This window comes from Oncorhynchus tshawytscha, linkage group LG19 (assembly GCF_018296145.1).
Source record: "Oncorhynchus tshawytscha isolate Ot180627B linkage group LG19, Otsh_v2.0, whole genome shotgun sequence".
Taxonomy (NCBI): Eukaryota; Metazoa; Chordata; class Actinopteri; order Salmoniformes; family Salmonidae; genus Oncorhynchus; species Oncorhynchus tshawytscha.
Window position 1 is genome coordinate 16504451 of NC_056447.1, and position 23656 is coordinate 16528106.

General features: G+C 41.5%; 1 protein-coding gene across 1 annotated transcript in view; it reads left to right on the top strand.

Annotated features, from left to right (window-relative positions):
• Positions 1–23656, top strand: part of LOC112218407 (membrane-associated guanylate kinase, WW and PDZ domain-containing protein 2) — a 312288-nt gene that overhangs the window by 92061 nt on the left and 196571 nt on the right. Inside the window, exon 3 of the mRNA XM_042302010.1 lies at positions 8427–8546. Coding sequence (XP_042157944.1) covers positions 8427–8546 — 120 coding nt within the window. The remainder of the gene's footprint in view (positions 1–8426; positions 8547–23656) is intronic.

The window sequence follows — 23656 nt, forward strand, 5'->3', positions numbered from 1 at the left end:
AAGTTTTGCTCTTGACAAAAGACATCCATTTGTTGCTAGTTGGGGAGGGGGGCTAATAGCTGAACAATAGATATTCAACCTTTACTAAAGAATAGTCTCATAGCCGAGCTAGGTGTGAACATCCCCCACCTGTCCTATTACAGACCAGATTTGTCCTAACGACCAGGGGGGAGTTAGAGCACTGATTATTCTTTTGGGTCCCATAGCACTACTGTGTCTCTAACTGACAATGAATGGGCAAAATAAACCAAATAATAAACTGATAATTGTGCACGACTTCAAATGAAACAAGCAGGGAGCAGGTTTCGAACCCTCAACCTTCTAGTCCGAAGCCCAGTGCGTTTTCGACTATGCACCAAAAGCATGCTCAAGCCGCAGAGTCGATAGAGTGTGTCCTCGCGGTTGCTTGCTACTCAATATACTAAAGTAATGACTTTTCAAATAAGTTACACATTATGTTGGCTGACAATTTGTTAGCTATGCTGTCCTTACGAACCACATAGCATATCATTACAGCAGTATGTACCGGTATGTTAGCTAGCTACCTATAACGTTAGTAGTTACACATCATACTTAACAGTATGTTAACTATAGGCTATCTTACTACCCAACGTTTATTGATTTGATTATTCCTGTCATTTTTAGCTTAGCTAAATGGTATAGTCATTGTGCGTTCTCAATGGACATTTGGATTCTTTCGTAAATTCGCTCTGGCTATCTTCTCCAATTTCAGAGCATTCTCGTCTGTGTACCAGAGCTCAGAATAATGAATTGACGAGCGCTCAACATCCATTGAATATGGCCGGTGTCAATAAATGTCAGCAGAAAAATGCAATTAAATTGTTTCCAGCAGCACAGTTACAGTCACCAACACTCTGGTTAACACAAAAACTGCCTAACCAGCTCTGCTAGGGCGAGTAAAATGGTCAGAGTGGTCTCATTTGTGTCTGGAAGTAGCTAGCTGGCTTGCCAATGTTAGATTGGGTGCTTGACTGTCGTTGCCTAGGCAGTAGCAGATGGGGATCCATAATAAATACAAATTGAAATGCATTCCTGTTGACTAACTCGTGAAGCTGGTTGAGGGAATGCCAAGAGTGTGCAAAGCTGTCATCAAGGCAAGTGGGTGGCTACTTTTTTAGTAACTACATGATTCCATATGTGTTATTTCATAGTGTTGATGTCTTCACTATTATTCTACAATGTAGAAAATAGTAAAAATAAAGAAAAATCCTGGAATGAGTAGGTGTGTTTTAAATTTTTGACTGGTACTGTATATACCATCCGTTTTTATCAAAGCAGTAACATTTAAGATAAGTGTGTTGAGGACAGTTACCCCAGTACTTGGGAAACACCCCTTTTCTAAAAATATTTAATTAAATAACTAGTGTAAAATGTAGCCATTTTTTTCCCTTCATAGTTTGTTTGCCTAAGCCTTCATCCACATAACTTATTTTTTACCAAACTTTGCCTTTTTGTGTCAGAAATTGGACATTGTTCTTAGGGGTGGCTAGTTTCCCCATGTTACACTATCCTAAAATTATTTTATACTAGGTTACGTGTTGGTACCAACTTTCATAAAGAAATGATGACTTAATAATAACAAAAAATTATGCTCTGGTAGGCTAGATAAAATAACAGCAGTACACCGCTGGTTATAATACATGTAAAGCAATTGCCATGTGTGGTCAACTGACAGGCCTAATTCCAATATAATTTTAATTGGGACAGCGTCATTGTGCTGATTTGAGACAGGCATGGGAACCCGTCCTGATAATTCAATCAATGTCAGATTTTTGGTTACAATAAGGCTGGGAAATGATAGCTAAGTTAAGGTGAGTGCTCATGATCATTGGTATAGCAATTTAAAGCAATGCAGGTCTTCTCTACACACACACACACACACACACACACACACATTAGACCTATAGCCTGTCTGATGACCTTCCCTGATGTTTTCCTCAACTTTCCAACACTTTTCTGATGCATTTCAGTTACTTAGTTTACTGATGTGAAAACCCATTTGTATACTTTTCCCTTAGGCTATTCAAGTAATTTGACATATTTTCTTATTGGTTAAAAAGGTTGGTTAAAAAGGCTGACATAGTTTCAAAAACAATATAGCTGGAAACACTAGTCTATTGACTTACTGAATTTATTATCTTGTAATTGTATGCTAGCCTACTTGCTGATAGATTATTACAATATTATTGTAACAGTATGCCTACCTACACAATAATAACCTCATATGGGGATACTGACCACAAAGTGTTGATTATTTGGCCTTCGGGAGAGCACAGCCTATGGATGAAAACATCCACCACAGGAAGGAGTGTTGAAAGTGCTGCAGATGAATTGGAATACATTTGCCACATTTAATAATTACTCCTGTCTCTTCAGAAATGAATGAAATCATTGAAAATACTACATCAGAGAGTGTAAAATGTCTTCCTTAATAAATGGCTGCAGATTGGTGTTTTGTCACATTACAGTTGAATAGACCTAGTCGAGAGTCACGTAATTGGGCAACCCACGCTGCAAATATCGAACAGCTGATTGTTAAGTTGTGGCTGTCAATGAACGGCAGCCAGCAGCTAAAACATCTTTTGCAATATTTCAAAATACAATTGCGGGATAAAACAGTTTGGATAAGTGATTGCCACTGGAAAGTTGGTGACTATAATTTCCTCCTCATATTGTAGGCCTAAGATCTATGTATCCACTCTTTTCATTGGCCTATGCTATTGGCTGCATTTAAAAACATGAGTTGTTCGTTTTATTGATCTCAGTATGTCAATGACAGAATATTATTGTAATGTCTCCATTGAGAGAAGGTAGAATTTCAGGAAATTATTTTAGAAAAGGCATTTTTTTTCTCTGACCGCAAACCCCTCAGACCCTGGTCTTCAAGACTAAGCCCTGAATGGAATGAAACTCTGGTGATGGCCCTGTTGAACACTAATAAGCAATTAGATCAATTGGATAGAAAAAGACAGCGTAGACAACCCACAGTGGAATCAATCTTGGTTGTTTTCAGTGTCTGCTTTGGTTCTGCGAAAACACTGTGAGTGGACTCTCCCTCCCTCTCTTGAAAGCCAAATAGTTGTCTTAGCTGATAAATGGGGTAGAAAAAACAACAACACCAATCTTGAGTCTACAGTGTGCTTCAGTAGAGATGCCACTCATTAACAACACTGCCTCTCATTAGCACACATCATCTCGCTCTCTACTGTAGCACCATCTAAACACACACACACTGCAGAGTCGCTACAGCTTAGAGCAGGGCTAATTGAAGCATGGTAATAATGTGCTGTTTGTGCAAGGTTGCAGTTTCCACAATAAGAGGTGTGTGAGTGCATTCGTGCTTGCCTGCCTTCCGGTGTGGGTGCATGCTTGAGTGGGTATGTAAGCAGTGAGTAAGTCATGGTGGCCTGTGTATCGATTCAGCTCGTTATTAACTTCACAATCATCCTCAGATTGATTTGCTCATAGAGAATCAGCAATGTCGTTACACAAAATGTTCTGTATATTGTTTGGAACATTTCTGTGGAAGCTGAAAAAACTAAACCTATCTTATCTTATCAACACACACCCAAGCCTAGTGTTTTGAAGGGTTCACATAGATTTTGGCTCACCACAACACATCTTTGTACATATCCATTCAAACCTTCTGCTTGGGTGGGGCTCTAATGCTCTCATATGGCTTTCCAATCCGTCCGACAACAGCATACATTTATGAAATGGGTTTGGATCATTATGAGAAGCGCTGATTCTTCTCTCTCTCTCTTTTACTCTTCTTGTCTGCACTCTCCCTTATGGTCCCTCAATAGTCACTCATCCTCTCTTCTCTTTACCTACTGTGCCTCTAATTCCCATTTTTGGGGTTTATTCAGATCCCCATTAGCTTTTGCCAAAGCAGCAGCTTTTCTTCCTGGAGTCCACAAAAAACACAACATGACAAGTAAAAAAACACGGATAAACTGATATACAAGGACAGTCAACACAAATCTAAAATACAAGGATATATAAACAATACAACAATTTGTTTTCGAATAATTGTACAAACACAACAACAAAAGCACGTGTTTGTGTGTGTGTCCCCTCACAGTCCCTGCTGTTCCATAAAATGTTGTTGAATCTTTTTTTTAAGGTAATTTTGCTGTTTGCTTGAGTAATTGGAGATGGAAGGGAGTCCTATGCGATCATGGCTCTGTATAATACTGTGCATTGCCGTGAATTTGTTTTGGACATGGGGACTGTGAAGAGACCCGTGGTGGCATGTCTTGTGGGGTACTGTATGTATGGGTGTCTGAGCTGAATGTTATTTGATTATGCAGACAATCTGGAATTTTATTACAGTAATACTTATCATCAAAAGAAGAGGGTTATTAAGAATATATAAGAAGAGTATATAAGAATATATAAGAAGAGTTATTCTCTGGAAAAGCAAGGTGAGAATGCAAATGGATCCTGCTGAAAAGAGAAGACTATTTGTCTGTCTGACTAATATATCAACTTCCAAATTGGCCTATGAGCGAACACCATTGTTTTACAAAGTAAGAGAGAGATAAGCTTTTGGCATAAGCGTAAGACTGGAAATCTATTTTAGGACCATAATTTGCTCCTCATATTGTACAATATGTTTCTCCACACACTCAGGTCTAGGCTATTGGTAAATTCAAGGTTGTTTTCATTGATTTATTCTCCGTTTGTCAGTGTCAAAGTACACTGTCATACCTTTGTGGGGTATTATGCATGCATATTCTGCTGATGTATCCAGTCATCAGGGGTTCTTAAACTTTTTCAGCCTAGGACCCAAATTCTAAATTCTGTGTTTTCCTGGGACCCAAGCTTAGGAAAATATGCAACTATACATAAGTATCAGTAAATTTAATTGCCCTTGTGCCTAAAACAAATGCAATATAGACAAAAACAAATAACAATGAAATTGAATATCCATATAAATATCTATCCATGTTTATTTTCCCCCATTAAAAACAATCTTACATATCTGTCTAGGTTGGAACTGGTGCTGTTAAAATACAATAAATACTTTTTTTATTCTAAACTGGAATAAACTGATTCATCACACAGATGTAGACCAAAACACACACACACAGTCGTAATGAGAGGTGTGTGGCTGGTTGAAGTTGTTCTATTTGCACTATGTTTTTGAGTGCATCACTGAGGTCATGCTCAGTCTTGAAACTGTTCTGTACTTGTAAAAAAAAAAAAAAAGTACTTCAGAGTTGAGAACCCTAACTCGCATAGGTATGTGGTGCCAAGCTGGATCAGAGCATCTACTGCTTTCTCAGTCAAGCAGGATACCACTTCCTGCTGTAGATGAGCAACCCAGAACTGTGTGAGTGTGTTTGCCTCAAACAGTGTCTTGCTTCAACCAGTTAATTCCAGTTAAGAATAAAAATGAATACATGTATTTTAACAGCAACAGTGCCAACCTAGACTAGCTAGCTTGCTTACTTTCAGTAGCTAGCTTGCTTTGGCGAAGTTAGCTATTAGCTGTGTACAAGGCCAGGGGATTTTTTGAAAGAGAAACTCGCAACTACTACTATGATAGTTAGTACTCCCTTATTCCTGTTATAAAATGACAACAATGCCTTGCTAGCTGACTTACTTTTCCACTGTCAAAGCACTGTTTCCTGAAGCATTCTGCCTTGTTCTGAAATAACTCTCTGGGTTTACCACCATGCTGTGGATGTTTGGTCGGGACGTGTGGTTTTATTAATTTGTTCATTTTGAGACTCATTACTAAGCACTTCCCCGCACAAAACACTTTGTGGGCGCTCCTCATTATAAGTTTGTATGAAAGAGCAAAAAACTCATCGCTGTATATGCGTTCCATGACAATTGAGCTCAGTCAGAACTTGCAGCTAGCATGAGTCCATTTGATGACAGCGGTGAGTGATGGCGAGTGGGAATGTCAAATCAGTGGCAGACAGGGCATTATCTGCTGCTGAACGACAGCGCTGCATTTTGTGTGTCGCTGAGTGATCTTCAAGATAACTGCAGAAAAAAAGATTGGGTAATCCGTGAAGCACGCAGGCATCTATCTCCCTCTCCCACTCATGCAGCTACCAAACTAGAGACTGCTGCTAAGCAGAGAGCGCACTGAATAGAGAGCGCAGATGCACATGGCCAAATCAATTCCAGTAATGAAATAATTATACATTTATTCTGACACGTCTCAACCCACCATTAACAGGTCAGTGACCCACTTTGGGTCGGGACCCATACTTTAAGAAAGGCTGATTCAAAATGATGTAGAATTGCATTTAATGTGTTTATAAAATGCCACATTTTTCTCAGACCCTAGGCTACAATTTCTTTCCCCCATGTGTACAATTTCTGCAAGCGCCTCTACTCTACTGCTCTCTGCCAGTATGCAAAAGCGATCATAATGCATGTGTAACGGATGTGAAATGGCTAGCTAGTTAGTGGTGTTCACGCTAAATAGCGTTTCAATCAGTGACGTCACTTGCTCTGAGACCTCTGCAAGGGCCGTGGCTTTTGTGGAGCGATGGGTAACGATGCTTCGCGGGTGACTGTTGTTGATGTGTGCAGAGGGTCCCTGGTTCGCGCCCGGGTGTGGGCGAGGGGACGGTCTAAAGTTATACTGTTACATTGATGCTGTTGACCCGGATCACTGGTTGCTGTGGAAAAATCAAATCCAATTTTATTTGTCACATACACATGGTTAGCAGATGTTAATGCGAGTGTAGCGAAATGCTTGTGCTTCTAGTTCCGACAATGCAGTAATAACCAACAAGTAATCTAACTAACAATTCCAAAACTACTGTCTTATACACAGTGTAAGGGGATAAAGAATATGTACATAAGGATATATGAATGAGTGATGGTACAGAGCAGCATAGTCAAGATACAGTAGATGGTATCGAGTACAGTATATACATATGAGATGACTATGTAAACAAAGTGGCATAGTTAAAGTGGCTAGTGATACATGTATTACATAAGGATGCAGTCGATGATATAGAGTACAGTATATACGTATGCATATGAGATGAATAATGTAGGGTAAGTAACATTATATAAGGTAGCATTGTTTAAAGTGGCTAGTGATATATTTACATCATTTCCCATCAATTCCCATTATTAAAGTGGCTGGAGTTGAGTCAGTGTCAAAAGGAGGAGTTATACTGTTACACATGCAATGCTTTATTATAAAGGTTATTTGTTTTTTCATGCATTCCGGTACCTAAGAGCCCCCAAGGTAACCCTTCTCTTGGGCTCACTTTTTGCTCAGGCACCTCCCAATTTACAAATTAAGCACTACCCTTCCCTACATGAAAGTCAATAGTTTTTCTCTGAAAAATAGCATTGTATTTGGTAAAACACAATTCTCTCCATCAGTTTACTAAGAAAGGGCAGCAAACTGATTGGGCGGCTGTTAGAGCCAGCAAAGGGTGCATTACTATCTTTAGGCAGTGGAATTACTTTAGCTTCCTTCCACGCCTGTGGACACACATCTCTTTAGGCTTTGGTTAAATATATAGCAAATAGGGGTGGCAATACAGTTTGCTACCATTCTCAATAGTTTCCCATTAAGGTGGTCCATACCTGGTGGTATAGTTTTTTCACCTGTCCCACGCAAACAAAGACAACATTCTTGGCAGTATCAAAAGGTTTTGTTAAAAATGTCTCAATGAATTATGGAGATTAACTGTCAATGATATCATTTAAGTCACTTTCCATTGTGTTCTATGTCATTTATCTTAGTTTGTTAATGTCATTTCTTCTTCTTTTTGTTAAATTTAGTCACATCATTTCTCAATTTACAGTATGTCAACCAATCAACTAAGCACCCTGACTTGTTTGCCACTTATTTTGCATAATTTATTTTAAACAAATCATTTTTCAATTAATCTTCAAACCATAGGGATCTAACAGTTCTCACAGTTAATTTCCTAACAGCTGCATGCTTGTCAACAATTGGCATAAATAATTTTACAAATACTTCCAGTGCTGCAACTGGACTCACTTCCTCATGCAACAAAAGAGTCCTGAGAGAACTTTTTGCATAATCTTTTAGAAATTACTTTAGACCCAACTCTTTTCCTCTCCTTTTCCCTCTTCTCAATGTTCACTGTCTCCCATCTTCCCGTCTACCTCTTCTCTTTGCCCTGCTCAACCGGAGGGCTCCCAGTTCACATCCAGAGTCTGGTAGGAAAAATCTGTTGGGCTGTGAGCCGGCAACCGGAGGGTTGTTGCTATCAAATCCTATATGCCAACTCCTGCTGTTGTGCCCTTTTCCCCCTAAAACTGCTCCAGGCGCCGTGTCTTCAACCTCTCTGTGTGTGTATTTGTATGGCTGGTTTGGATAAAGGAAAATGTTTAGACAAATGTAAGTGTCTGTACCAATTTAAAATAATCTTCTTCTCCCTCTGTAGGTACCACCCGGCAGCCGAAGGAGGGAGAGGTGCCGGGGGTGGACTATAACTTTGTGAGCACAGAGCGCTTTATGGAACTGGAGCAAAGTGGAGCCCTGCTAGAGAGTGGAACCTATGAAGGTGAGTTCACTAACCAAGACACTGACCACAATCCACTAGCATTGCTACATGCTCCATAACTGCCATCCTGAAAGTTACACATTTTGTCTTCACACAAATATCAACACACACACCACCACATTGTGTGGCGAAATCTGCTCGGAGCCTTCACCGTGCGCTGCCACTTTAAGAGCGCATGAGCAGTAAGGAAGGAGGAGATAAAGAGAGCTCGTTCAGCTCTTTGGGGAGGGGCTCTTGGGTGGCGTGACAGTTTGATTGTGTGTGCTGTGCTGCAGAAGTTTTGTTTGTTTTCAGCATGTGTAGTTTATAGAGTATTTAACTCAATCGTAATCGCTCTAGGTCGTGGTTGTTTTCGTTTGGGACCGCGCCCGTTATGGATCGCATGGATTAGTAGCAACATTGTTGCGAAGCTTTAACATACAAACCAACAAACCATCGGACAGTCAGACAGTACACCTGCACGCCTGAAGACCACAGCTAAGATCTCTCTTGTTATCTTTTTCTCTCTCTTTCTCTTCCCTCTCATTCCAGTGCTTTACCCTGCAACAGACTCTCTATTTTTCAAATGCACTTCCCATTGAAGTTCATTAGAGCTGGACTATTATTTCCCTGCCAGAAGTATTTGGATGGACATTTTAGTAGGTTGCTTGCAAGTTGTATATTATGTGAACTGTATTGAGGTGGGGTGTACTAATGACATGTGGCCGAGAAGACTGTGGACATTTTTAAGGCCTTTTGTTGTGTCGATGAACACCCCCCACATTCATACCCTCTGCACTCATCCACTAGAAAATAATACAGATTATTGCAAATCCTATGTTGATGACTGGGTTCGTTCTTGTATGAAGTTGCTGTTCAATTGCTCTGCCATTATTAGTATTAGTATTAGTATTATTGTATGAGGTATTCTTGTTTGGGTTACCCCTGTGCTGGGATGTGGGTTTTATATGGTGTGTATTCTTTTTTTCTCTCCACTGGCTATCTGGTAAACAGGCTACCCTCTAGGCAGTCTCTTCTGCTGATGTGTTTGGGTCTGGTAGTGGTACTCTCTCTCTTCTACTCTTTTCCTTTTGGCATGGTTAATACCTGCCTGGCGCCCGAACAAAATCTTTCTTTACCCTCTAAATAAATCCCTTTCTTTACCCTCTAAATAAATCCCTTTACCCTCTAAACAAAATCTTTCTTTACCCTCTAATAAATACCGCTATAGAATTGGCGCCCGAACAGGGACTTGAAGAGAAACACCCATGACACCATCCACACAAGGTTGAATCATGTCTTTTGTTGGAACCCCATACTGTGTCAATGTGGACACACCTGACGGTAATCATGCTCGGGATTCTTTCATTGTGGAAGGACTCGATGAACTAATGGAGTTGGATAGCACTGCCCCTAATCCCCAGGCTTCTGGCTCACCTATAACATCTCCACCATTACCCTCCCCTCAAACCCTTCCGGTTACCCTGTCCAGAGAGACTGGGAGAGGTGTCTCTGTGATCACTGGACAACTGGAACATCAATGGACACACACCAATCATAGTTTGACAATGCAGGAGAATGCAATTCGCAAACTCAGTGAATGTGTGGAGGCTCATTAGACAGATGTGCAGCGGAGGTTGGATTACCTTCCCTGTCAAATGGAGGAAAACCAACAACAAATTGTTCAGAGGCAGAAATATTTACAAGATTCTCTGAAGCAGGATATTCAAGGAAAACTGCACTGGTTCAAAACACAAATGGAAACTAACCATCATCAAGTCATACTCTTACTTGAGGACGAACAAAAACAGAGAGCAGAAGAGTCGGCCTCTGTTGTGAAGGGAGTGTGTTCTTATCTGAAGGAAGTTATGGAGGACATGAAGAACTCTCTCACAGGGGAACTACGATTTTTGATTGAACAGACTCAAAAGGACACCGTTAATGAGATGGAAAAAGCACAGAAGGCCACAGACCTTCAACTGGAAAGGCTGCACCAGGAGATAATGCAGTGCTTTTCCCTTCTGGACAAATCTTCTGCACCTCCCTCAGGTTTTACCTCTGCCACTGGCTTGGCCAGTAAGGGAATAGGAACAGGTAGTACTACAAAAACCCCTCTGAAGATATTGTTAAACAGCAGAACTCCCGCTGCCATTGTCATGCCTCCTCTAGAGCGCTCCCTCCCTATCAAACTACTTTTCCCCACTTTTGGCAGCCCAGAAGATGATGTTGATCCACTGTTTTTCTTATCTAAGTGTAATGATTTTCTTTCTATCCGGCCCCTTACTGACTTGGAGGTTCTTGCTACCCTCTGCAGTGTTCTCCATGGTACAGCAAGAGACTGGTAGGAGATAGCCCGTGAACATGTGTCAACCTGGGAGGAGTTTCAAAAAATGTTCCTCTTAGCCTTCCTCTCAGAGGACTATGGGGATGAACTGGCGGAACGTGTTCGTAACAGAGTCCAGGGTGAAGCAGAGCCAATACGGGACTTTGCCTTCTCCTATCGAGTTCTATGTAGGAGATGGAAGGCTGACATTACTGAGCAGGAGATGGTTAAACTCCTTCTTAAGAACATGGTTCCCTGCCTTGCTAGTCAACTTCGAGAACGTGTGGAAAATGTGGATGATCTGGTGCGTCTTGGGACTCAGTTTGAGAAGGACTGGAAGCACCACCTCCAAACTAAAAATCCCGTTCCCTCATCCCAGTATACCCATAACTCTCTTAGGGCTAAACTGTCTCAGATATTTGTACCCAAGATCCAGGACAAATGTCCAGTTGTGTGTTGGAGGTGTAAAGTCCAACATCCTCCAGATTCTTGCCCGCTCTATGTCCAGCGTCAGGATTCAGGAAAAGGTCAGAAAGGACCGAAGACTGAACGTCTAGACAGGCGTGGTGGCTTGCATACAATTGGGTCAGCCTTAATGCCCACCATGAAGCTTTTAGACAGTACAGCTAGCGGTCTTATTCCTATTCCGCAACAACTATTGGTTCCTCTGACTGTTAGAAACTGGAGAGGGAAGGCCATAATCGACACAGGGGCATCTTACACCCTGATGCAAGAGGCCCTGTGGCAGAACATGGCATTACCTCATGAGGAGCTACGAACATGGGAGGAAGGACCATTGTACTTGGCCAATGGAGAACCTACCACCCCCTTGGGCTGGATTAGTATAATAATAAAACTGCATGGTGAGACTATCAACCTTCCTGTGGCAATACTTGCAGACTCAAGCCTTGCATTTGCTGTAGTCCTTGGCCTAGACTTCCTGTTCTTCAGTGGACTGACCATCTCTATGTCTGAACCCTCCTATCGGCTACACTCTGACTATTCCCAGCCTCATCCATTTCAACCTGGTAATGCACTGATTTCAGGATGGAGCCTGCTACATTATGCAGAGTCCGGACAAGGTCAAGTCAGAGAAAATATAAAGAGACAAAGACAAAAACATGTTCCACCAGTGAAGTCTGAGAACCCAACTAATCACCCTGATTACCGCCGTATCCCCCCCCCCCCTTCTATCCGAGAGCAAAAACAAACCTGATGCGGATTTCTACATCAAACAAGCAGTGGAACAGGCATGTCTGTCGGATGATGAAAGGTGGCAGCTCTCCCAGATGTTGGACGTGAACAGTGAGGTCTGTACTCTTACACTCGGCCGTACAACCGTCTTCAAACACAAAATCTATACCCGGCATGAGGTCCCCATTAAGCAGCGTCCCTACAGGCTGTCCCCCGCCAAACTGGCAATTCTCAATGAACAGCTCAAAAGCATGTTGGAGAATGGAATTGTGGAACCTTCTTTTTCTGGATGGGCTTCTCCGGTTGTCCTGATTCCTAAGAAAGATGGTGGATATCGATTCTGTGTGGACTACAGGAAGCCGAATGCCATAAGAGAAAGCGATGCCTACCCTCTACCAAACATAAATGACATACTGGAATCTCTGGCAGGAGCATCCATCTTTAGTAATCTGGATCTGAACAGTGGCTATTGGCAGGTGTCAATGGATCCCGCTAGTCAGGACAAGACCGCTTTTGTCACCCCTGCTGGTTTGTACTCCTTCAAAGTCATGCCTTTTGGTTTGAAGAATGCTCCAGCAACCTTCCAACGGTTGATGGAGACTGTCCTGGGAGATCTGAGGGGTAGAAATTGTCTCGTGTATCTGGATGACATCATAATCTACTCCTCTGTTGCGGATCATCTGCAAGACATTCAGTCCGTCTTCGACAGACTAAAGGCTGCAGGTTTGACCTTGAACTTGAAGAAGTGTCATTTCTGTCTGCCAGAACTCAAGTTCCTTGGTCATGTGGTTAATGCTGAAGGTATCCATGCAGATCCAGCCAAAGTTGCAGCTGTGCAGGAATTCCCAATTCCCACATCCCTCAAGGCTGTTCAGCGGTTTCTGGGTATGGCTGGATGGTACCACAGGTTTGTGCCTGACTTTTCAAAGGTAGCCGAACCCCTCAACCACCTTAAGAAGAAAGGTGTGAAATTCCAATGGACCCCTGCATGCCAAGGTGCATTTGACACACTCAAAAACAGTCTAATTACTCCTCCAGTGCTTGGACATCCTAACCTGAATGCTCATTTCATTGTGTACACGGATGCCAGTCAAACAGGACTTGGAGCAGTCTTGGCTCAACAAACAGGACTTGGAACAGAAGAAGTTCTTGCCTATGCAAGTCGCACCCTTAATTCAGCAGAGAGGAATTATTCAACGACTGAAAGGGAGTGCCTTGCTGTGGTCTGGGCTTTGGAGAAATGGAGCTACTACTTGGAGGCAAAGATCTTCACCGTTGTCACAGACCATGCTGCTCTGCAGTGGGTTTTGGCATCAGGCAAGACCAACTGCCGTCTTATTCGCTGGTCTATCAGACTGCAGAAGTTTGACTTCATCATTGAGTATCGCAAAGGAAAACTGAACGTTGTACCAGATGCCCTTTCTCGGATTACAGAGACTGCCAATGTTTGTCCTCCCTTGTGCAGTACTTATACTACCGCTAAATGTCTGGATGATTCCTTTCCTCTGGATGATGAGAGTGTATGGAGAGCACAGCAGAAGGATGCTGCCATCATGGCGATCCACAAGAGTCTGTCGGAAGAAGACTCCAAGAGTCGCTTCAATGATAAGTATAGCATAATTCAGGATAAAGTGTATCGAAAAACTCCAAGAGGAGATGGAATACACAGCACCCATTATTGCGTCTTCATTCCCTCTACATTGTGTGACCAGATAATCCAAGTTTATCATGCCAATCCCATGAGTGGCCATCTTGGAGTTTTTAAAACTTATTGAAGACTACAAGAGGTGGTTTACTGGCCAGGCATGTGGGTTGATACCCAGAAGTTTGTACAACAGTGTGAAGTCTGCCAGAAATACAAACCAGACATTGGCAGACCTGCCGGGAAAATGCAGCAGACCGTGGTGAACCATCCAAATGAAATGTTGGGAATTGACCTCATGGGACCTTTTCCTCCCAGCCGGGGGACACGGAATGAATTTTTATTGGTGGTAGTGGACTACTACACACACTGGGTGGAGTTGTTTCCCCTCCGCAAAGCTACTGCATCAGCCATTGCTCTAATTCTGCGAAGGGAGGTTTTTACCAGATTTGGAATTCCAGACCAAATCCTCTCTGACCGAGGTCCGCAGTGCATATCAGGAATCTACAAAGAGCTCTGTACCTACTGGGGTGTAATTGCCAAGCTGACCACAGCCTACCATCCTCAGACCAACCTGACCGAGAAGGTAAACCGAACCCTGAAGGGGATGATTGCTTCATTTGTGGGGGATCAGCACACAAGGTGGGATCAGCATCTTCCAGAATTTCGCTTTGCACTGAACTCTGCCGTGCAGGAGACTTCTGGGGTCACTCCCGCCGAACTTCACCTGGGAAGACCACTAAAAGGTCCGATGGACAGGGTCTTGCAAAGTTCGAATGTTTCACCTGACTGCCCAGCGTTTGATGCCGTACAACACCTTGCTAGCCAGAGTGGAGGCCAGCAAAACCAAAGCCAAACAACGACAGCTGAGAAACTATGACAAACATAGACGAGACGTGTGTTTTCCACCCCAGTCTCGTGTCTGGGTACGTTCACATCATCTGTCAAAGGCATCTAAGAAGTTCACTGCCAAGCTAGCTTCGAGATGGAAAGGTCCATACCGTGTAGTGCAGCAGTTGATCTCTTTTTTTTAAATTAAGGATCCCCATTAGCTGCTGCCAAGGCAGGAGCTATTCTTCCTGGGATCCAGCAACATTAAGGCAGTTACATACAATCTAAAATATTGCATGACATTACATTTCATAACACATTGTGTTCCCTCAGGCCACTACGCTGCTGTCACATATCTACAATGCAAAATCCATGTGCACGTGTACGTAAAGTGCGTGTCTTATCATGTGTCTGTGCTTTTGTGTGTATCTCTTCTCATTGTGGTGCTGGAATTGCATTTGAACTTAAGTAATTTCACTCCGACTGTGTGTGAGCTACAGTAAGGGAAAAAAGTATTTGATTCCCTGCTGATTTTGTACGTTTTCCCACTGACAAAGAAATGATCAGTCTATAATTTTAATGGTAGGTTTATTTGAACAGTGAGAAAACAACAACAAAATACAGAAAAACGCATGTCAAAAATGTTATAAATTGATTTGCATTTTAATAAGGGAAATAAGTATTTGACCCCCTCTCAATCAGAAATATTTCTGGCTCCCAGGTGTCTTTTATACAGGTAACGAGCTGAGATTAGGAGCACACTCTTAAAGGGAGTGCTCCTAATCTCAGTTTGTTACCTGTATAAAAGACACCTGTCCACAGAAGCAATCAATGAATCAGATTCCAAACTCTCCACCATGGCCAAGACCAAAGAGCTCTCCAAGGATGTCAGGGACAAGATTGTAGACCTACACAAGGCTTGAATGGGCTAGAAGACCATCGCCAAGCAGCTTGGTGAGAAGGTGACAACAGTTGGTGCGATTATTCGCAAATGGAAGAGACACAAAAGAACTGTCAATCTCCCTCGGCCTGGGGCCCCATGCAAGATATCACCTCGTGGAGTTGCAATGATCATGAGAACGGTGAGGAATCAGCCCAGAACTATACGGGAGGATCTTGTCAATGATCTCAAGGCAGCTGGTACCATAGTCACCAAGAAAACAATTGGTAACACACTACGCCGTGAAGGACTGAAATCCTGCAGCGCCCGCAAGGTCCCCCTGCTCAAGAAAGCACATATACATGCCCATCTGAAGTTTGCCAATGAACATCTGAATGATTCAGAGGACAACTGGGTGAAAGTGTTGTGGTCAAGTGAGACCAAAATGGAGCTCTTTGGCATCAACTCAACTCGCCGTGTTTGGAGGAGGAGGAATGCTGCCTATGACCCCAAGAACACCATCCCCACCGTCAAACATGGAGGTGGAAACATTATGCTTTCGGGGTGTTTTTCTGCTAAGGGGACAGGACAACTTCACCGCATCAAAGGGGCGATGGACGGGGCCATGTACCGTCAAATCTTGGGTGAGAACCTCATTCCCTCAGCCAGGGCATTGAAAATGGGTCGTGGGTGGGTATTCCAGCATGACAATGACCCACAACACACGGCCAAGGCAACAAAGGAGTGGCTCAAGAAGAAGCACATTAAATTAAGCTCCTGGAGTGGCCTAGCCAGTCTCCAGACCTTAATCCCATAGAAAATCTGTGGAGGGAGCTGAAAGTTCGAGATGCCAAACATCAGCCTCGAAACCTTAATGACTTGGAGAAGATCTGCAAAGAGGAGTGGGACAAAATCCATCCAGAGATGTGTGCAAACCTGGTGGCCAACTACAAGAAACCTCTGACCTCTGTGATTGCCAACAAGGGTTTTGCCACCAATTACTAAGTCATGTTTTGCAGAGTGGTCAAATACTTATTTCCCTCATTAAAATGCAAATCAATTTATAACATTTTTGACATGCGTTTTTCTGGATTTTGTTGTTGTTTTTCTGTCTCTCACTGTTCAAGTAAACATACCATTTAAAATTATAGACTGATAATTTATTTGTCAGTGGGCAAACGTACAAAATCAGCTGGGGATCAAATACTTTTTTCCCTCACTGTACGTGTTCAGTTTGATGCTACTCAAGGCTTTTCATCTGGCTTCAGACCCTGGCAGAGACCTACAGATGGATGATATGCTGGTTCTATTGCCCAGTAGGAGGTAGGAGTCACCATTTAGACATTGGTCTCTTTCACAAGGGAGCCCTGCATATACAATTTCATGACAAAATAAAAAATTGAATACAATATAAAACAAATATAATACAGCACAATGCAAATATTCAAGGAAAACAATTACATTCCTCAATAAGAAGGTACTCAATTAATATTTTACATTTCCAGAGCGGGCTGGTTCCAGTAATGAGGTGCTTTTAAACAATAAGCGGATTTACCTAGTTCGGGGGAGACCTGCGGAACCTCAAAAGAACCAACCTTGTGAATAGGTTTGGTATTTCTGGTTTTTATATTTTACCAGTGAAGTTATGTAAGTTGGAAGCTGGTGTAGTAGAGATTTTTAAACAAAAAGGGACTAAATAAGTGATCTACAGGACTTTAATGAGGACCAGCCAACTGTTTGATACAAGATGCAGTGGGGAGTATTAAAATTGTCACCTGTGATAAAGCGAAGGGCCCTATTGTAGACAGAATCCAAAGGTTTTAGATTAGTGACTGCTGAAATTTTGTAAATGGTGTCACCATAGTCAAGAACTGGCAGGAACGTTGACTGTGCAATCTGCTTCCTGCTATTTAGGGAGAGGCAAGATCTATTTCTAAATAAGGGGGCTGCATACAGTGACTTCAAACCACCACCAAGTCCCATATGTGCACGATATGAGACGACATACACCTTTCAGGAACCGCACAATCAGGGGTTGGGTCCCCTGGTGAGGCTCTGTCAATTCCCACATGAAACGCTGAAACAGCGACCATGTACACTTTTAATAACATGGAGAATACCCGCCCCGCACTGAAAAGGAACAATCACTTTATCTGGGCAAAAGAGCTCAAACACTTGCCACTTATACGCATTTGTATTTGTATTTATTAAGGATCCCCATTAGCTGCTGTCATGGCAGCAACTACTCTTTCTGGAGTCCAGCAGCATTAATTTAAAATATTACATGACATTTCATAACACTTTTCACAACACATTCATTGTGTTCCCTTAGGCCACTACTCTAAATCAAATATCTACAATACAAAATATATTTTTGCGTATGTGTAGAGTGTGTGTCTTATCATGTGTATGCGTGTCTGTGCCTGTGTGTCTCTTCGCAGTCCCCGCTGTTCCATAAGGCGTATTTATAACATTTTTTAAAATCTGATTCTACTGCTTGCATCAGTTACCTGATGTGGAATAGACTTCCATGTAGCCATGGCTCTATGTAGTAATGTGTGCCTCCCATAGTCTGTTCATGAATTTGGGATTGTGAAGAGACCTTTGGTGGCATGTCTTGTAGGGTATGCATGGGTGTCCGAGCTGTGTCCTAGTAGTTTAAAAAGACACTTCGGTGCATTCAGCATGTCAACACTTCTTACAAAACAAGTGGTGGGGATAGGCTTTCCGTCAACGGGACAGTTGTAAATCATGCAGCGCCTTGTGTCATGATCGCAGACACAACAAATGCGAAACAACACATGTAGGTACATATAATTGTCTTATATTGGCTGAAAGCTTAAATTCTTGTTAATATAACTGCACTGTCCAATTTACAGTAGCTATTACTGCAAAAAAATGCCATGCTATTGTTTGAGGAGAACTCCTAACAACAAAACACTTTTTCCACCGTGATTGGTATGATAAATTCACCTCTGAAAGTGACATTCTGAAATCCTGCTCTGATTTATCATCCAAAGGGTCCCAGAGATAACATGAAGTGTCGTTTTAGATAAAATCCTTTTTCATATAGCATGCACGATCGATTTTGTATTTCCACTCTTTCAATTTGCAAAGAAAGGAATCTGAAAATCTAACCCTAAAAATTGTTTCAACCAGTAAAATCACATTCGTATTTATTCCTCAGAGATCCTAGAATGTACCAGACTTCACTCTATCATTAGGGGTGTAGTATATCCTATAGGACACCAAATTTGGTCAGAGAGCGACGCCTTCGTGGCACGCTGATGACACGGGCGGTCTTCACTTGATCAACTGTAACTTTGTCAAATATGCACCAATCGGGGTCAAACAAAGCCAGCTAAATGGCCAATGAGCTGGGCTGTCGTGAAATGTAGCTGCTAACCTTGTGCGACAATAAGCCTTTTCCTTTTGGACAAAAATTATAAGAATATGGAGAGTTATGAAAACTGGTTGTTTCGCAAATGTTGAAATTGTAATATGGCTACTAATACTGGAAAAGCTGAATCAAAGTCCAAGTATACAGATTTGATGATATTCTTGCAGAAAAATGTAATGTGAATGTTAATGTCTCCTTCATGATTTGCCCAAATGTACCTGGGTGACTTTACACTAAATGTTATGTAGTTTGCTCATACTTCAAGTTATCCGTCTGAAACTTTGCATACACTGCTGCCATCTCGTGGATACCATCGTGATGGCTAGATGTGGGACCTTTCTCTTGCATCTCAAAGAAGGTGGTAGAGAAGAAAAAATAAAGTTAGTTTTTTTCTGTTGTATTCTCCTACATTCAATTCACATTTCCATAAACTTCAAAGTGTTTCCTTTCAAATGGTACCAAGAATGTGCATATCCTTGCTCCAGGGCCTGAGCTACAGGCAGTTAGATTTGGGTATGTCATTTTAGGTGAAAATGGAAAAAAAGGGGTCTCTCTCTAAAAAGTTAAATCAATTTCTCCTCAACTTTGAGCCATGAGAGATTTATACGCAGATGATTGTTAGCTCCCTGCGTACATTTAACTTGTTGAGGATAGGGGGCAGTATTTTCACTTTGGATGAATTGCGTGCCCATAGTGAACTGCATCCTACTCTGTCCTAGATTGCTAATATATGCATATTATTATTGGATAGAAAACACTCTGAAGTTTCTAAAACTGTTTGAATTATGTCTGTGAGTATAACAGAACTCATAGGGCAGGCAATCTTTCAAACAAGAAGTGAAATTCTGAATGTGGGTCAACTTTGACGTCAATGCCCCTTCCTTTCCCAACAAAATATGGATATGGTACCACTTCCTACACCTTCCACTAGATGTCCTCATTCAGTAGAATGTGAAATGGAGCTTTTGGTGTGAACTTTGACAGAATGGGAGGGGAAATAGTCACGGTCTTGGCAGAATGCAATTTCCCTGTGGCGCATTTCTCTGTGGGTGCCACCGTCGTTACATTTGGCTGCAGCTGAAAACGTATGAACCGGTTGGAACGTTATTGGATATATATGAAAATAACATCCTGAAGATTGATTCTCTACTTAGTTTGACCAGTTTATTCGACCTGGAATATATCTTTTTGAAGTTTTCGTGCGATTTGTCCTGGACCAGCGTCAGCTTTTGGGCACGTGAGCTGAAAGTGCTCGCAAATGCAGCTAATTGGACACTAGTATTGGACATTATGGAACAAAACAACAATTTATTGTGGAACTAGGACTCCTTGCACTGCATTCTGATGAAAGATCATCAAATGTAAGGGAATATTTATGAGGTAATTTCGTATTTCTGTTGACTCCAACATGGCGGAGAAATACTTTTACGTCTGAGCGCTGTCTCAGATTATTGCATGGTAGGCTTTTTTCGTAACGTTTAAAAAAATCTGACACAGAGGTTGCATTAAGAACCAGTGTATCTTTAATTATATGTAGAACATGTATCTTTAGTCAAAGTTAATGATGAGTATTTCTGTTATCTGGCGTAGCTTTCTTTAATTCCTCCTGATATTTTGGAGGCATTTCTGAACATGGCGTCAATGTAAACCGAGATTTGTGGATATAAATATGCATATTATCGAACAAAACATAAATGTATTGTGTAACATGTGATATGAGTGTCATCTGATGAAGATTTTCAAAAGGTTAGTGATTCATTTTATCTCTAATCCTGCTTTTGTGACTATCTTTGGCTGGAAAAAATGGCTGCGTTTTTCGTTTGGTTTGGTGGTGGTCTAACATAAATATATGTTGTGTTTTCGCTGTAAAACATTTAAAAAATCGGACATGATGGGTAGATGAACAAGATGTTTATCTTTAATATGCTGTATTGGACTTAATGTGTGAAAGTTAAATATTTCGGAAGAATATTTTTGAAATCCCTGCGCCACCTTTTCAGCTGAATGGGGGGGTGGAGTTCCCCGCGGGGATCGCCTTGCCATGGCCCTCGGATTGTGGTGTCGGGAAAATGGCCTCGCACTCAACGTCAACAGGACTGAGGAGATGATTGTGGACTTCAGGAAACAGCGGAGGGAACATCCCCCTATCCACATCGATGACAGCAATGCTGTCATGTTTAGAGCCAATTGTAATTTTCCGAAGTCCTTCTTTGTGGCACCTGACCACAGTAGTCCAGGTGACACAAAACTAGGGCCTGTAGGACCTGCCTTGTTGATAGTGTTATTAAAAAAGCAGAGCAGCGCTTTATTATGGACAGACTTATCCACAACTTAGCTACTGTTGTATCAACATGTTTTGACCATGACAGTTCACAAATCAGGGTTGCACCAAGCAGTTTAGTCACCTCAACTTGCTCAATTTCCACGTATTATTACAATATTTTATTGGGGCTTAGGGTTTAGTGAATGAGTTGTCCAAAACACAATGCTTTTAGTTCTTGAAATATTTAGGACTAACCTATTCCTTGCCACCCATTCTGAAACTAACTGCAGCTCTTTAAGTTTTGCAGTGCTTTTACTCGCTGTAATAGCTGACGTGTATGGTGTTGAGTCATCCACATACATAGACAAACTGGCTTTACTAATGTCATTAGTAAAGATTGAGAAAAGTACATACTTCTCCCCATCTTGGCTACTGTTGTATCATGTTCATGACACTTTACAATCCAGGGTTACTCCAAGCAGAAAAAAGCAAGGGGCATAGATTATGTTGGAGAGGCTTCCATTAAATAACACGCTCTCTGTTCTGTTAGACTCTTTATCCAGAATGCCATAGCACATATGATACCAGTCAAAGGTTTGTATACACCTACTCATTCCAGGGATTTTATTTATTTTTACTATTTAGAATAAGAGTGAAGACAAACTATGAAATAACACATATAGAATCATGTAGTAACCAAAACATGTTAAACAAATCAAAAGATATGTATATGTGTGTGTGTGTGTGTGTGTGTGTGTGTGTGTGTGTGTGTATATATATATATATATATATATATATGAGATTCTTCAAAGTAGCCACCCTTTGATTTTATGACAGCTTTGCACACTCTTGGTATTCTCTCAACCAGCTTCACCTGGAATGCTTTTGCAACAGTCTTGAAGGAGTTCCCACATATTCTGAGCGTGTGTTGGCTGTTTCCCCTTCACTCTACGGTCCAACTAACCCAACCCATCTCAATTAGGTTGAGGTTGGTTGATTGTGGAGGCCAGGTTATCTGATGCAGCACTCCATCACTCTCCTTCTTGGTTAAATATCCCTTACACAGCCTGGAGTTGTGTTGGGTCATTGTCCTGTTGAAAAACAAATGATAGTCCCACTACACGCAAACCATGGCGTATCGCTGCAGAATGCTTTGTTAGCCATGCTGGTTAAGTTTGCCTTGAGTTCCAAATAAATCATTGACAGTGTCACCAGCAAAGCGCCACCACACCTCCTCCTCCATGCTTCATGGTGGGAACCAAATATATAGAGATCATCCGTGCACTTACTCTGCGTCTCACAAAGACACGGCCTTTGGAACCAAATATCTAAAATTTGGACTCATCAGACCAAAGGACATATTTACACTGGTCTAATGTCCATTGCTCATGTTTCTTGGCCCAAACAAGTCTCTTCTTCTTATTGGTATCATTTAGTAGTGGATTCTTTGCAGCAATTTGACCATGAAGGCCCGATTCATGCAGTCTCCTCTGAACAGTTGATATTGAGATGTGTCTGTTACTTGAACTCTGTGAAGCATTTATTTGGGCTGCAATTTCTGAGGATGGTTAACTCGAATGAACTTATCCTCTGCAGCAGAGGTAATTCTGGGTCTTCTTTCCTGTGGCGGTCCTCATGAGAGCCAGTTTCATCATAGCGCATGATGGTTTTTGCGACTGCACTTGAAGAAACTTGAAAAGTTCTTGAAATTTTCCAGATTGACTGACCTTCATGTATTAAAGTAATGATGGACTGTTGTTTCTCTTTGCTTATTTGAGCTGTTCTTGCCATAACTCAAATGCATTAAGAATTAAAGAAATTCCACAAATTAACTTTTAACAATGCACACCTGTTAATTGAAATGCATTCCAGGTGACTGCCTCATGAAGTTGTTTCGAGAATGCCAAGAGTTTGCAATGCTGTCATCAAGGCAACGAGTATCTACTTTGAAGAATTTCAAATATTAAATATATTTTGATTTGTTTAACACTTTTTTGGTTACTACATGAATCCACATGTGCTATTTCATAGTTTTGATGTCTTCACTATTATTGTACAATGTAGAAAATAGTAAAATAAAGAAAAACCCTGTAATGAGTAGGTGTGTCCAAACTTTTGACTGGTACTGTATATACACACACACTAAAATACAAAAACACAGTCATGCAAAGTACAAATAAAACATCACAAATCACCCAGAAAAACAGTTACATTCCCCCACAAATAATTCCCCCAAAATACTTTTAACTTCTTGGATATAGGGGGCGCTCTTTTAATTTATGGATAAAAAAATGTGCCCGTTTTAAGCGCAATATTTTGTCACGAAAAGATGCTCGACTATGCATATAATTGACAGCTTTGGAAAGAAAACACTGACGTTTCCAAAACTGCAAAGATATTATCTGTGAGTGCCACAGAACTCATGCTACAGGCGAAACCAAGATGAAACTTCAAACAGGAAATGAGCAGAATTTTTGAGGCTCTGTTTTCCATTGTCTCCTTATATAGCTGTGAGTGCGCCAGGAATGAGCCTGCCCTTTCTGTTGTTTCCCCAAGTTGTCTGCAGCATTGTGACGTATTTGTAGGCATATCATTGGA